The sequence below is a fragment of the Pseudorasbora parva genome, chromosome 10 (genome assembly GCF_024679245.1).
Source record: "Pseudorasbora parva isolate DD20220531a chromosome 10, ASM2467924v1, whole genome shotgun sequence".
Lineage (NCBI taxonomy): Eukaryota > Metazoa > Chordata > Actinopteri > Cypriniformes > Gobionidae > Pseudorasbora > Pseudorasbora parva.
The window spans coordinates 32,289,000-32,305,466 of record NC_090181.1 but is presented as its reverse complement, the minus strand read 5'-3'; the positions used below and the strand labels follow the sequence as shown (position 1 = coordinate 32,305,466).

General features: G+C 36.5%; 1 protein-coding gene across 2 annotated transcripts in view; it reads right to left on the bottom strand.

Moving 5' to 3' along the window:
- Window positions 1–16,217, bottom strand: part of smyd3 (SET and MYND domain containing 3) — a 286,640-nt gene extending 270,423 nt beyond the window's left edge. For both annotated transcript variants that reach the window (XM_067455895.1, XM_067455896.1), the window contains exon 1: window positions 16,025–16,217. In XM_067455895.1, coding sequence (XP_067311996.1) covers window positions 16,025–16,188 — 164 coding nt within the window. In that variant the 5' untranslated portion in view covers window positions 16,189–16,217. The remainder of the gene's footprint in view (window positions 1–16,024) is intronic.
- Window positions 16,218–16,467: the final 250 nt, after the last annotated feature.

Below are 16,467 nucleotides of genomic sequence, written 5' to 3'. Positions count from 1 at the left end.
CGATCTGCTCTTTTGTCATGAATGACGTGTTGGATTACTTTCCAGCACCCCTTTGAACTCAATTCAAGAAGATCCACTAAGTGCCTTGGCAACAAGACTACTCACTGTATCGTGAGCAAATGGGTTTTTGAAAACATCCATCATGCTACTCAGAGACATTTGTAGAAGAAACCTGTGACCTTGAGCAGCATGTTTGGATTGTCTTGCACTTGTCCTCCTGCTACAGTGCACCACTGCTTGCGTTTTGACCTCGGTTTGATTGAAAGTCAATAGGAAAATAAAACCTGTGGTTATCCTCAACCTCCAACTGTAGTCATTTTGAGTGCACTCGCTACAAATGCAGCCCAGGTTTTCTTCGGCTGTCTGGAAAATCTCACTTGCACTTCTCCTGCAGAGGCATGAAAGGCCTGCACAGGCCTCTTCTGATTATAAGACTATGAGATGTGATATTCCAGAGCTTTTAAACAGAAACATCAGATTGTTTTATACACTGTAAAAAATTATTTAGAAAAAAAGTTACCTGGTTGCCTTAAAATTTTGAGTTCATTGAAATTTAAATTTTGAGTTAATACAATGAAATTTTTTTGAGATTCGACAGCCTTTATTAAAATATTAATAAAAGATTTTGTAAGCATATTGGGTAATTATGTGTGTGTTATTTCTGATGACGCAGTGAAACATGCCAAATTGTGCTATTTTCATGATTTATTACATTTTTTATGTGGTTTATATACAAAAATATTTTGAGTTTCTATTTATTAAACTAATTTCCTTCATTGTATCAACTCAAATTTTTAATTTCTATAAACTAAAAATTTTAAGGCAACCAGGTTACTTACTTTTTTAAGTTAAACCAACAAAAACCACCACAATTTTTTTACAGTATAGATCTAGGCTATGGTACATGAGACAGGTTCAAAAAGACTTCCAGTTTATGTCCTTTGAGCTTTTTATTGTAGCAATGTATTACTCAATGTAATTTATTAGTCACAACGGTTGAATATTTGTCACATATTGGATACATTGTAACTCCACGTGTGTGTGTGTGTGTGTGTGTGTGTGTGTGTGTGTGTGTGTGTGTGTGTGTGTGTGTGTGTGTGTGTGTGTGTGTGTGTGTGTGTGTGTGTACACTGAACAAAATCATAAATGCAGGACTTTTGTTTTTGCCCCCATTTTTCATAAGCTGAGCTCGAAGATCTCTACACAAAAGGCCTATTTCTCTCGTTCACAAATCTGTCTAAATCTTTGGTGAGCACTTCTCCTTTGCTGGGATAATCCATCCACCTCACAGGTGTGGCATATCAAGATGCTGATTTAGACAGCATGATTATTGTATTGCATAGGTGTGCCTTAGACTGGCCAAGATAAAAGGCCACTCTAAAATGTGCAGTGTATATACAGCTCTGACCCGTCTAGGCATGTATTCCGCTAGACCCCTGATGGTGTGCTGTGGCATCTGGCACCAAGATGTTAGATGAAGTACTGTAAGATGTAAGGTGGGGCCTCCATGGATCGGACCTGTTTGTTCAGCACATCCCACAGATGCTCGATTGGATTGAGATCTGGGGAATTTGAAGGCCAAGTTAACACCTCAAACTCGTTGTGCTTCTAAAACCTTTCCTGAATTTTTGCTTTGTGGCAGGGCGCATTATCCTGCTGAAAGAGGCCACAGCCTTCAGGGAATACCGTGCAACCCCATACACAACAAAATGCAATATTCTGACACCTTTCTATCAGAACCAGCTTTAACTTCTAGAGCAATTTGAGCTACAGTAACTCGTCTGTTTGATCAGACCACACGGGCCAGCCTTCGCTCCCCTCATGCATCAATGAGCCTTGGCCGCCAATCCTTCCTTGGAGCACTTTTGATAGATACTGACCCCTCCAGACACCCCACAAGAGCTGCAGTTTTGGAGATGCTCTGACCCAGTCGTCTAGGCATCACAATTTGGCCCTTGTCAAACACACTAAAATCCTTACGCTTGGCCATTTTTCCTGCTTCTAGCACATCAACTTTGAAGACAAAATGTTCAATTACTGCCTAATATATCCCACCCACTAACAGGTGCTATGATGAAGAGATAATCAGTGTTATTCACCTGTCAGTCGTCGTAATGTTATGCCTGATCAGTGTATACCAGGAAGTTTTTCGAGCACTTCATGCTTCCTGCTGCTGACCAACTTTATGGACATGAAGATTTCATTTACCAATAGGACTTGGCACCTGCACACAGTGCCAAAGCAATGAGTACCTGGTTTGAGGACCATGGTATCCCTGTTCTTAATAATAAATTTGTTACATTTATATAGCGATTTTCTAGGCACTCAAAGCGCTTACCATAGAAGGGGGAATCTCCTCAACCACCAACGTGCAGCATCCACCTGGATGATGCGCGGCAGCCATATTGCGCCAGAACGCTCACCACACACCAGCTGATTGGTGGAGAGGAGACTGAGTGATTAAACCAATCATTATATGGGGATTATTAGGGGCCATGATGGACAAGGGCCAATGGGCAAATTTGGCTAGGATACCGGGGTTACACCCCTACTCTTTATCGAAGGACATCCTGGGATTTTTAACGACCACAGAGAGTCGGACCTTGGTTTAACGTCTCATCCGAAGGACGGCACTCTTTGACAGTACAGTGAGTGTCCCCATCACTATACCGGGGTGTTAGGACCCACACAGACCACAGGGTGAGCGCCCCCTACTGGCCTAACTAACACCTCTACCAGCAACTACCTGGTTTTCCCAGTTGGTCTCTCATCCAGGTACTGACCAGGCTCAGCAGTCTTGGGCTACAGGGTGATATGGCTACTGGATTAACTGGCCCGCAAACTGGCCTGACCTTAACCCTATAGAAATCTATGGGGTATTGTGAAATGGAAGATCCGAAATGCCAGACCCAACAATGCAGAAGAGCTGAAGGCCACTATCAGAGCTACCTGGGCTCTCATAACACCTGAGCAGTGCAACAGACTGATCGACTCCATGCCACGCCGCATTACTGCAGTAATTCAGGCAAAAGGAGCCCCAACTGACTATTGAGTGCTGTGGATGTTCATGTTGGCCAAGATTTCTAAAAATCATTTCTTTGTATTGGTCTTAAGGAATATTCAAATTTTCCAAGATACTGATACTAATTTGGGATTTTCCTTAGTTGTCAGTTATAATCATCAAATGTAAAATAAATAAACAGAAAATAAACAGAGAAATATATCAGTTTTACTGATGTATTTATGTAATAAATTAATATGATATACAAGGTAATTTTTTTTTAATGGAATAAGTGAAATAAATAAACTTTTTGATGATATTCTATTTATATGACCAGCACCTGTGTATATATATATATATATATATATATATATATATATATATATATATATATATATATATATATATATATATATATATATATATATATATATATATATATATATAATAATTTTAAAAAAATCCACTATATATATATATATATATATATAGTGCTTTCTGAAAAATAATAATAATAATAATAATAATAATAAATATATATATATATATATATATATATATATATATATATATATATATATATATATATATATATATATATATTAATACATGTTATATTTAATAATATTTATTGGTTCTTATTTTATTTTTATTATTTTTTTATTCCTGGTTATATATTTCCTGGTAGAGCTTAAAAAAACATCCATTAAGATGCTTCCTTGGGGAAATAAAAATAACTACTATAAAAATATGATTTAAAAGCAGGACAGTCCTATAAAATAATCATCAGAAATCAAATGCTGGTGGGTTATCAGCCCAAAAAAATGTAATTAGCTTTCAGTATCAACCATTATAATGTCAATGTAAGTTCCTACAAAAGGGGGATAAGGAAGAAAATACAAGCATCATGTATGTGATTTAACACTAAGGGGGATGGGGGGGGGGCACCCGTTTCCGTGAATTAAACTGACATCAGCAAGCTGGGCTTTAAATGCTCATGTTTGGCTTTCCTGTCACGGTTTGTTTACAGCACTCTAATCAATCTTACATTTAGATTGAAGCAGCTACTCACATGTTTCATGGCTTTTCATCAAAAAGGCCTGTCTGTTATGGCTAATGCATCAATAAATTATGTATTCATGAATTTATAGAAATAATTTACATCTAATCTCCACTACAGAAATGCTGCACATACAGAAAACTTAAGATTGTTTGCCTTATAATTCCATAATAAATGATTCAAGAACAGATGTTTCCTGACAAAACTGCACAGAACAAACTAGTGAAGTTAAATCACAGAGAACCGTATGCAGCACCAGAGCCGCTGGCTCACAGATCGTATACAGGAAAAGAGGTCTGAAAATGAGAAGCATCACTCCGTGAGAGCAGATGGCAGATTTAAAGAACAGGCACAGACGGAAGCATCAAAGCAACTGGTGACCAGTGACCCGCACTGCAAAAATGGCTCCATTCTGCTTTACAGGCACATTTTCACTGAAGTCACATGTTAAAAGACATTTGAAATGGAACCAACTATTTTGATAGCCACATATTAGCAAGGCTTCAAAGAGCACAGGAAGGTGTGATAAGACAGAACCATTTTACTGATAAAACATAAGGAGCCTTAGAAAAAGCAATGAATTTCTTTACGATTTAAGGTGTGCATTATACATCTTCAGCAAACCCATAATCTATATCATTAAAGACCTAAACTCCATACAGACCCAACATGCATAATTTACCTCATAACACACCTATGGTCATCCTCTATCATAAAAGGGGGCTGTAATGGATTGTTTATTTGCTGGACACATGCTGGGACAGGGAGGAACACATTAGCCAACTCTTAATGTTTCCACCCACAGTCATTTGTGCTCATTAGAAATAAACAGACATTCAAGAGAGGCAGGCGAGTAGCAATTACCCTCATCTTTGATGTTGCCCTAATTCCCTTTAAAATGCCCCTCTTGGTTTCTCAAATAAACAAACCCAAGTGAAACCTCTTTATGATTCCCCCTCTTTGCTCCCAGTTTTTTTGTTTTTGTTTTTTTGTTTAAAGAAAGAAAGAAGAAACTGTATTACATTATATTCTGTATGTGTTGGCTATTGTAGTAAGACATCTGACTACACAACTGAACATAAAAATGTAATTAATTAATTAATTAGTGTGTCTAATGACAAAGGTTAATATTATTTTGTATTACAAAATACAACCGTAGATACTTTGCTTAGATCGTTCACTCGATCCTTCTAGCAAACGTCACCTTTTCCACCATACGAGTTAAAACGATAGTCATTTGACAAGGCTATTCATTTTGTAAAAATATAAGTTATATACAGTGCCTTGCGAAAATATTCGGCCACCTTGAACTGTGCGACCTTTTGCCACATTTCAGGCATCAAACATAAAGATATCAAACTGTAATTTTTGTGAAGAATCAACAACAAGTGGGACACAATCATGAAGTGGAACGAAATTTATTGGATATTTCAAACTTTTTTAACAAATCAAAAACTGAAAAATTGGGCGTGCAAAATTATTCAGCCTCTTTACAATCAGTGCAGCAAACTTTCTCCAGAAGTTCAGTGAGGATCTCTGAATGATCCAATGTTGACCTAAATGACTAATGATGATAAATTGAATCCACCTGTGTGTAATCAAGTCTCCGTATAAATGCACCTGCACTGTGATAGTCTCAGAGGTCCGTTTAAAGCGCAGAGAGCATCATGAAGAACAAGGAACACACCAGGCAGGTCCGAGATACTGTTGTGGAGAAGTTTAAAGCCGGATTTTTATACAAAAAGATTTCCCAAGCTTTAAACATCCCAAGGAGCACTGTGCAAGCGATAATATTGAAATGGAAGGAGTTTCAGACCACTGCAAATCTACCAAGACCTGGCCGTCCCTCTAAAATTTCAGCTCATACAAGGAGAAGACTGATCAGAGATGCAGCCATGAGGCACATGATCCCTCTGGATGAACTGCAGAGATCTACAGCTGAGGTGGGAGACTGTCCATAGGACAACAATCAGTCGTATACTGCACAAATCTGGCCTTTATGGAAGAGTGGCAAGAAGAAAGCCATTTCTTAAAGATATCCATAAAAAGTGTTGTTTAAAGTTTGCCACAAGCCACCTGGGAGACACACCAACATGTGGAAGAAGGTGCTCAGGGTCAAATGAAACCAAAATTGAACCTTTTGGCAACAATGCAAAACGTTATGTTTGGCGTAAAAGCAACAGAGCTCATCACCCTGAACACACCATCCCCACTGTCAAACATGGTGGTGGCAGCATCATGGTTTGGGCCTGCTTTTCTTCAGCAGGGACAGGGAAGATGGTTAAAATTGATGGGAAGATGGATAAAGCCAAATATAGGACCATTCTGGAAGAAAACCTGATGGAGTCTGCAAAAGACCTGAGACTGGGATGAAGATTTGTCTTCCAACAAGACAATGATCCAAAACATAAAGCAAAACTGCAAAATCTACAATGGAATGGCTCAAAAATAAACATGTCCAGGTGTTAGAATGGCCAAGTCAAAGTCCAGACCTGAATCCAATCGAGAATCTGTGGAAAGAACTGAAAACTGCTGTTCACAAACACTCTCCATCCAACCTCACTGAGCTCGAGCTGTTCTGCAAGGAGGAATGGGCAAAAATTTCAGTCTCTCGATGTGCAAAACTGATAGAGACATACCCCAAGCGACTTACAGCTGTAATCGCAGCAAAAGGTGGAGCTACAAAGTATTAACTTAAGGGGGCCGAATAATTTTGCATGCCCAATTTTTCAGTTTTTGATTTGTTAAAAAAGTTTGAAATATCCAATAAATTTCGTTCCACTTCATGATTGTGTCCCACTTGTTGATTTTTCACAAAAAATTACAGTTTCATATCTTTATGTTTGAAGCCTGAAATGTGGCAAAAGGTCGCAAAGTTCAAGGGGGCCGGATATTTTCGCAATGCACTGTATTTATATTTTTGAGAAGTGAAGTATGGTGTTTCCTATGATGTTTTTGCCTATTTGTATTTCAGATTAGGCTACATCACAGTCACTGCGTAACGTTAGCCTACATTGTGACAAACGTTATATAAACATGCAATATCGTTGACGAAAAAAGGCAAGTCTAAAATGTAGACTGAATGACACTTTAAGCAGAACATCTCAAATGGAGCAGCTTACTTGTTTATTGGTGTTTTCAGATCGTCCGTGTTTTGCTTAAAGTTTCATTTAGTCGGGCTGTGTTGTGTCAGGATGGTCAGGACTCACGAGCTGCTTTACTGAACTGCTGAGCAGAGCTCAACATTAATATTATTGACTCTTCCAAATAAGGCAAAAACAGAGCATTACATCCTAGGGACAATTTCTAGGGTTGTAAATGGACCTGTAAAACTGTATCTGGACAATTTTTGCCCTTAAATAAGCCACATACCCTCTATGTAGATATCAGAGAACAATTTAACATATTGTTTCAAATCATTCTAGGGCACCTTTAATTATTTCTTAATAATTATGTTCATAATTTATAATGTAACTGTAAAACTCTTAAAATTACCTTACTACAAAATATTCCACGGTCATTCCAACAACATGGTAGCAATTGGGAACAACAGCAACTTTTGATGCAAAACGTGGTAGGCCACGTAAAATCACGGAGCAGGGTCACCACATGCTGAGGTGCACAGTGAGCAGAAGTCACTAACTTTCTGCAGAGTCAATAGCTACAAACCTCCAAACTTCATGTGGCCTTTAGATTAGCAAAGAGAGCTTAATGGAATGGGTTTTCATGGCCGAGCAGCTGCATCCAAACCTTACGTCACCAAGCGCAATGCAAAGCGCAGGATGAAGTGGTGTAACGCATGCCACCACTGGACTCTGGAGCACTGGAGACGTGTTCTCTGAAGTGACGAATCACACTTCTCTGTCTGGCAATCCGATGAATGAATCTGGGTTTGGTGGATGCCAGGAGAACGTTACTTGCCTGATCTGCATTGTACATTTGTGTAAAGTTTGGTGGAGGGGAGATTAAATGTGGGATTGTTTTCAGGAGTTGGGCTTAGTTCCAGTGAAAGGAACTCTTAATGCTTTTTCTATTATTGTTGTTGTTATATAAATTATTGCAGACCTCAATACTCATAAATTAAGCTCAGGAGAGCATTGCATTGCTTTCAATAGAATAGCATTAAACAGTTTTATATATCATATATCAATGGTACGACACAACATCAATGTCATGCATCTAAAGCATTCTCAAGACAAGAGTCAGGAGTATGACTAATATTGATTCATATTTTACTTTAACCCATTCATTATCAATTCAAACATGCATCAACCCTGCTGGAACCGTGGCCTAGTAGTTAGCAACACATGCACATAATGAGCCCTGAGAGCTCATGTGGATGAGCCAAGTTCAGATCAGGCTCATTACATTTCCCCATCCAATTCTCATAAATAATATTCATAAATATACTGCTTGGTCAAAAAAAGGTTGCTGTTTGGATTTAAATAGGCAAATGCTTAAGAGACCATGACTGGATCATTATTGCAGTGATTTTTATGTTTCTAGCATGTTATATGTTTGGCAACAGTTCTTCTAACCCTAAATGATGGAGTGTGTAGCTTTTAATTTCTTAAACAACCATGTAGGAACACATCATGATCATATTCCAGAATCACAATGTCAAGATTTATCAGGCTCATATTGTGAAAGAATGGTATTGAGGGAGCATGAAGGATCCAGAGTCCAGACCTTAAATTCATTGAAAGTCTTTGAGATGTGCTGTAGACTTTACAGAGTGCAAAAAGAGTCCAAAATCACCTCCTATACCGTTAAATAAGGCACTATTTGAAGTGACAGCCATATGTAGTGGTGTCAGAAACCATTGAGTGCACTCATTCAATCTCACATTGCACCGAAATCACGAGTGCAGTGAACAGTAGATGTACACACAACAGCTGTCCAAATTCGCTCACTCGTTTTCATTCACTCCTTCAAGTGAACCGTATTAGTGGACTAAATAGGGAATAGTGATTGGGTTTAGGGAGCGATTTCGGATTCACCCTATGAGCCATTAATCATAATAGAGCACCAATAATAGTTGCTAATAAGAATGATCAGCAAATTAGAATGATTTCTGAAGGATTGTGTGACTGAATTTCAAACAATAAATGGCATTTTGACGCTCTTAAATGTGAAGTGACAAATCACTGGAGCGCCTCAGTTCATGCAGTCTTTTCTTCCATTTACAACTTATAGCATGAAAAAACATGCATGAATAAAACGTATGTTGAAAAGATACAGTGCAACTTACAAAATGTATCCTGTCTCATGTAATAGCTAGCTCAATCAGTGTTTCATTTATGGGCGGATGAATTTAGTATCGGTGGATTGCTACTATATATTACAGATTATTTTATCCTTGTTATGTAAACAACAACACTCTGGGGTCAGACACACCTCATTTAGTCCAACATTAACAACAGCTCATGTCAAATCATTCAGAGTGCAGCAACACCAGAGAAATGTTGGATCAAATACATGCACATGTTTATCAACTTTTGATCACTAGTTTATGTGCATGTATTTATATATAAAAATGTTAATCATTTAGTTCCATAGGTATTTATTGAAATATCCTAGTATTATCATTTGATACTATCATCTATAAAGAGTTAGAGTGCTCATTTCAGATCATTGTAAAATAAATTCTTTGAGCTCTGTGACAGCACAAGCATCTTTCAGCTTATTCAGAGCTGCACTAAGGGAGCATTACAATACAGAGCTCTTCTGAGCGGATTATTAACGTTCTGTTTCCATGGCGTTTCTTTTCATCCACAGTGTTCTCCTGGGTGAGTCCGTGCAGAAGGCTCTCTATAGATGAGCCAGGTTATCAGCAGGACTGAAGCACTAATCCCCGGCCAGAAATGACTGTCTTCTGAGCCTGTTTGTCTGCTTTTTTCCCCTCCCTCTCAAGTGGAAAGATCCACTCCACAAGGTCACGCTCAGAAAAGCATTGAGCAGCAGTCAGGAAAATGACATACCTGAAATATGATGAACGCCCGCCCCGACCAGCCAAACGGCAAAAAGCAGATGGCAATTAATACCTCAACAGGGAATAGATGAATAAAAGAGAGCAGAAGGAGGGAGAGAACCAGAAAAAGACAAGAGAACGGATACCTTAGGGTGTGTGTGTGTGTGTGTGTGTGTGTGTGTGTGTGTGTGTGTGTGTTTACTTGCACTCCAGAACATGACGCTAAAAACAAGTGCATGCCACGGGAGATTTATCAAAAATAAGTAAATAAATAAAGTAGGCCTACTTAAACTACCTGCGAGAAATATTTGATGTTCTGTGAAAGACACTTTGGAGTCAAATCGCAGTCTGACACAAAGAAGTGACAACAAACGACAGCTCTATCCACGCATATCATCTTTTATACCTGAGGAATGATGGCACACTTCAAAATAAATACATACAATAGAAATTATCCATTCTTTTGTTTCATATGTGTATATAATATACTAAATCCATGTGCATTCATAAAAAAAAACAAGTCATTTATTTAATTATTATAATTTGAAGTAATATTTAAAGTAATAAACTGCGTTATAAAATTATATTGGCCTACATATTAATGATCCCCAGCGATTGCGTCACTGTTGGCGTTCACCTGAAAATCGCCTGTTTTTCCGTGGTGTTTTTCACAAACAAGATTTACATATGAAGAGGAAATAATGGGGTTTGAGATTGAACTTTTAAACACAAGCTCAACCAAGACCAAAACAATGGATTTTTACTGCCAAATTTGCCAATGTTTTAACACTGTATGTCAGAACAGATAACACCAGGTTCTAAACCTAACCTTATAGGTTAAAAGTCAAAGTGAACAGATGTTCATATTACTGAAACAAATAGATCCGCTGTATTTTATTCCATTGTTACTGAGAAACAGCTGATTTATGCAAATATATAAGATTCCCAGCTAGGAATTGTTCAGGTTTATTGGTGTTCTTTCAACCACATGGCCATGTGGTATACAGTAAAAGAGTGCCTCTTTGCTGATCTTGTGTGAAAAAAGAACAATATAGAGCAACACAAAGAAAGTACGAAAAATGTCTGCATGACGTAGAGGAAGATGAGCACCAGGACAAGGGAGAGGATTGGGACAAGCACAAAGGAGAAAAAAAATGCCTGGACAAGGACAAGTTAGAGGTTGAGGAGTTAGAATGTGGCGCTCAAAGAATGGTCAGAATTAGAGTAACTGATGAAATAAGAGCTACTTTCATAAACCATGTCATAAACCACATGCTATCATACAGAGAGGCTGGTGAATGAGTACAGCCAAATCTCAGCCGGGACACAGTGGCATCCATTACCCAGATTTTTCAAGAAGCCAACAGGTAGAATATTGTATAAGGGCTTTTCGCTGCAAAGTGTAAATAATTTTGCCATGTACAGTGTCTGTATTCCCCTGGTCTCTAATATGATACTGTATTCTGTCTATCTAAGGATTCAACGTCTACCTCCCTCAGGGGGCAGAGGAAAGCTCCTGAATAAAGAACAGAAACTTGATATTGTCAACATGGTGATTGCTGATTATGAAATAAAACTGAAGGTCATTCAATAAAGCTACTCTGAGATTTCTGCAGCAAAAGAAACTGAATGCATGCATTTACTAAACCCAACAAAACAAAAATGTGGAGAGGCTTCAAAAGTTACGATCTATGATCAATATACTGTCTATTGTTTAATTTATTAACAATTTATTTATTCTTTAATTCTCATTTTTTTGGCAAACAAAATTCTTCACAACAGAGATGTACTGTTAAAATTATTTACTATTTAAAATTTACAGAGACACAAAGAAAATGCATATTTTAATAGTCTTTTTGCAATTTATTACTCACAGACACCAATACTCAATATAATATTTAACCGTTCGGTACGGTATTCACGGTTCAATAAGCTCTTGTGAATTGCGGTTTTCTTTCCGGTTTTGCTTTTAATTAATTATTTCTATATCTCTTTGTTTTATATATTTCTCTCAGTTTATTTTGGCTCAGTTTGAGTGTGCCTGTGAGTCTACACGCTGATATGAGCAAATATTAAATCATATGCACTAAAGTTAGGGGGTGTTCAGCCACATTTTAAAGCCTTGCCGGTTAAACATTTAATTGGCGTTTTACATGCGCCGAGCGCACACGCCTGTCAAACACACTTGATTACTGGACTAAGTAGTCTTACTGCCCTAATACTGTTAAATACACACAAGGTTAACATATATATATATATATATATATATACACAGTCGGTTATGTCTAAAGTGAAAGTAAAATTGCGCATGTCTGTATACGAGATGCGAGCAGATCTTAGCATTAGGTCATTTGCGCAGCCTAATGATTGTGAACACTTGTCCTTACAGGGACAGTTCACCTCCAAAATTATGTTAATAAAACAACTAAAAACAAAGAGAAAAATCACTCATATGCTCTTGAATAAAGTAATAATACAGTAGCTTTTAATAAATGTATATTGTATATTGAAGACTATGTAGTTTTAATTTTAGCCTACATTTATTCATTCAATTTCATATTTAAATGCTACTGTACAGAGTTGCCACTGTCACTGCCACTTTCATTAGTTCACCCAAAAATGAAATTTCTTTCATTAATGACTCACCCCAATGTTGTTCCACACCCGTAAGACCTTCGTTCATCCTCAGAACACAGTTTAAGATATTTTAGATTTAGTCCGAGGGCTTTCTGTCCTTTGAATGGAAGTGTATGCCCACTTGCTGTCCACGTCCAGAAGGTAATGAAAACATCATCAAAGTAGTCCATATGTGACATCAGTTGGTTAGTTGGTTACTCTTTTGAAGCATTGACAATACATTTTGGTCCAAAAATAACAAAAAATTCTCGCCATAGACATAAACAGAGCGAAGTAGCTCCGGCTGCGATGTTCTTCCGCAAGACGCATGCAGTTCTGTTTATTAACCACTAGAGTGCAGAAAGTTATGGACTGCAGCTTTAAATTTAGGCAAAATTAAATATAAGTGGAAAAAAAAACAATCACATCAAATCACTATATAGTGTCTGTGAATAATAAACAGCAAAAATACTTAAAATATTAAGTCTGCATGTTCTGTGTGAATTTTAAACAGTAATTAATGTTAACAGTAAATCTCTGTTACAAATTTTCACTAGAATACAGAAACTCTACTGATTTTCTCGACACACACCATCCATGAGCATTTGTCAGCACTGAGAGTTTTGTAGATTCTAATAAAGTGTCAGAGATGATCAGGCATGTAAAGCTGGTGTGAATTAAATCAGCACATCTGCTAGAAATCTCATTACAGCATCACCCTGCACACTCTTTTTCTTCGGCGAGAGGAAAAATTACACCTCTGAAAATGAAAATACAGTACGTGTCTGAACTTAATAGCACTGATGACAACAAACAAGCTGCTGGATCACAAGAAACCTTCTACAAAATGACTTATGACAGTTTTGGGAAGGTGATGAAAATACTTTCTGCAGCTGCTCTCTCGACAACAAACTTGTTTTTCTGAATCAATTATTTTTAAAAAAAAGTTACCTGCGGTTGCCTTAAAATTTTGTCATTGAAATTTTTTTGAGAGTCAACAACCTTTCTTAAAATATTATTAAAAGATTTTGTAAGCATGTTGTAAGCATAATTGTGTGTTTTATTTGTGATGACGCAGCCAAATTGTGCTATTTTCATGATTTATCACATTTTTTGTGTGGTTCAGATACAATAATATTTTGAGGTTCTATTTATTAAACAAATTTCCTTCATTGTATCAACTCAATTTTTTTTTTTTAATAAACTCAAAATTAAGGCAACCAGGTTACTTACTTTTTTAAGTTAAACCAACAAAAAACAACTTTTTTTTTTTACAGTGTAGGCTTATATTTGAATTCGGTCTGTATCTGGATCAGATTAATACTTAGCTGTTCTGTCCTACTTAGAGAATGTGCAACTTGAGTAACTTTACCAGTTACTCAAGTTGCACATTCTGGACTTACCACATTCTGGTAAAATTAGTTCTGAATCTGTGGTAATTGGTGTCTGTGAACTTCACTGATCATACACCCATTCTCTATGCCATGTTACACAATACAGATGCTGTGCACTTAGTCCCCTAAAAAAGATAAAGAGGCTATGTTCAGAATAGAATACTTTATGGCAAGCTGTTTTTACTGTTATTAATTTGCAGGATATGAATTCTTGATATCAACAATTCAATTTTCACTAGTTAAAATGTGTATTCTTGATTTCAGGAAAGAGATTGCTAGTAAGAATGGCAATTTTTGATCTTAGGAACTACATTTCCACTAGTAAAAATGTTAATGTGATATCAACAATGACGTAATCACTTGCAGAAATACGAATTCTTGATATCAAGACTTACATTTCAACTAGTAGAAACTATAATTCTTAATGTCACCAGGCTGCAATTCAAATTAAATTGCTTACTTTTTTTCACATATCAGTAATTCAAATCTTATTAGTAAAAATCATAGCTTTTCTGAATAAAAGTCACACAAAAAAAGTCTCAATAAAAGTCAAAACAGCTTGCCATATATGTATAATCCATAGTGTGCATTATAAACTGAATACTAATAACAAATGAAGGCAAAAGTGAAACGCAATAACAAAAATCCATCATTTTGATACAAATCTTATGTGCAACCATCTTAACTTAGACTTGTGAGTCTAAAAAAAAAGAGAAACCATAAAAATGTATATAATACTAGAAATTGTAACTATTTATTATAGAAAATGTACATATTATCTCCCGAAATTAATTCTGCATCATCAAACTTAAATGGAAGTTCAAATCAAGCAAATCACTCTGTGTATATTCTGTGCATATAGAAAGTGGTGCAATATAGGCCTACATATACTGCAGGAAAATAGTATGAGATATATATATATATATATATATATATATATATATATATATATATATATATATATATATATATATATATATATATATATATATATATATATAAAAACATGCACTACTAAAACTGATTTAGCCATTGAATACACAGAGAAAACCATTTATAGTGAAGTTAATCAAATTGTTAATTGTGATTAAAAGCCTTCGTCAAAGGTAAACAGTACATATTAGCTATAGGGGTATTTTTCATATCCAAAGGGGAAACTGTAAAGTCATTATAATATAGATTATTGTATCTTAGGTAGGCTTTTCCCAATCATTTAGTTGACCAAGAAAAACGACAGCCCATGTAAATATATTCAAGCAACATCACAGAAAGAGCAACAGCGCCCCCTAGAGGCCACATTTGGAAATGTCATGCATTACACTTTGCATTTGTCCTGCACAATGTTTGCTGTGAATCCACTAGCATTGCGCGAACTCTTTGTATTTCATATTCACAAAAACATTATCATGTGGCAGAAGAGCATGTAAAGAGACTGTTGCTAAAAGCTTTTTACCCTTACAAAAGAGTACGGATGTAATACCATACCTTGGAACATACTATGGTACTGATCGTGTACGGTACCCCAAGAGGCATGACAGAAAATTTACGAAAACATGCCTGGTGTATCGTCCAAAACAATCATAGTATATCCATAAAAATAGTGTAGTCCCACAGTCATTTGAACACTTTTAAAAATCCAGCTCTAGTAAAGTTCAGCAATAAAATCTTTACCTGTTACAGTTAATAACAGTTGTATCGCTATAAATTAAAATTAATGCAATACGTAGGCCTACAGAAAATTTCTGTTACATAGGATACATTTTATATCCATAAAAATAGTGTACTTTTGGGTTATCAATATTTTGCAGTAAAAACATTAGATGCATCTCCTCTCTGACACCCAAACACAGTTTAACATGACATGTGGCAAATATTCGCTATGTATACGTGGTATTATAATTATTGTATCTAATAAAACTGTCCTCTTGCGCGTGAAATAAGTTTATAAGTATAATAAGTAAAATTATTTATAGAAGAATTACCTCTTGAGACAACTTTGGCAGGTCGTTTTCAAGAAATCCTTGGCAATGCAAAATGCAAACGGTTCGCATGAGTGGATCAATTCACCGGGTTTGATTTCACGCAGAGCACGAACACCATTTCCTTTACCCTCACTGACAAACCGCTCTATATTCACAGCCATCATATCCTCATAACCGAGCGTCCATGTGTCTACATACAGTACACATTATATGAATGCCCTGTTTGTATTCAAGACGGTCAGCCTGACACGGCACTGCGCAGGTTGTTAAAAAATGAAACTCACAACAACAACAAAAATGTCACTACGAAACATTTTCACTATAATTTATATGTGTGTAAACAGTTTATACTCAGATGAATGCTTAACTCCCATACAAACAAATAATAATAACAACACATTTCAGAATGCGTAAATCTGACTCACTCCTGATAAAAAAATACA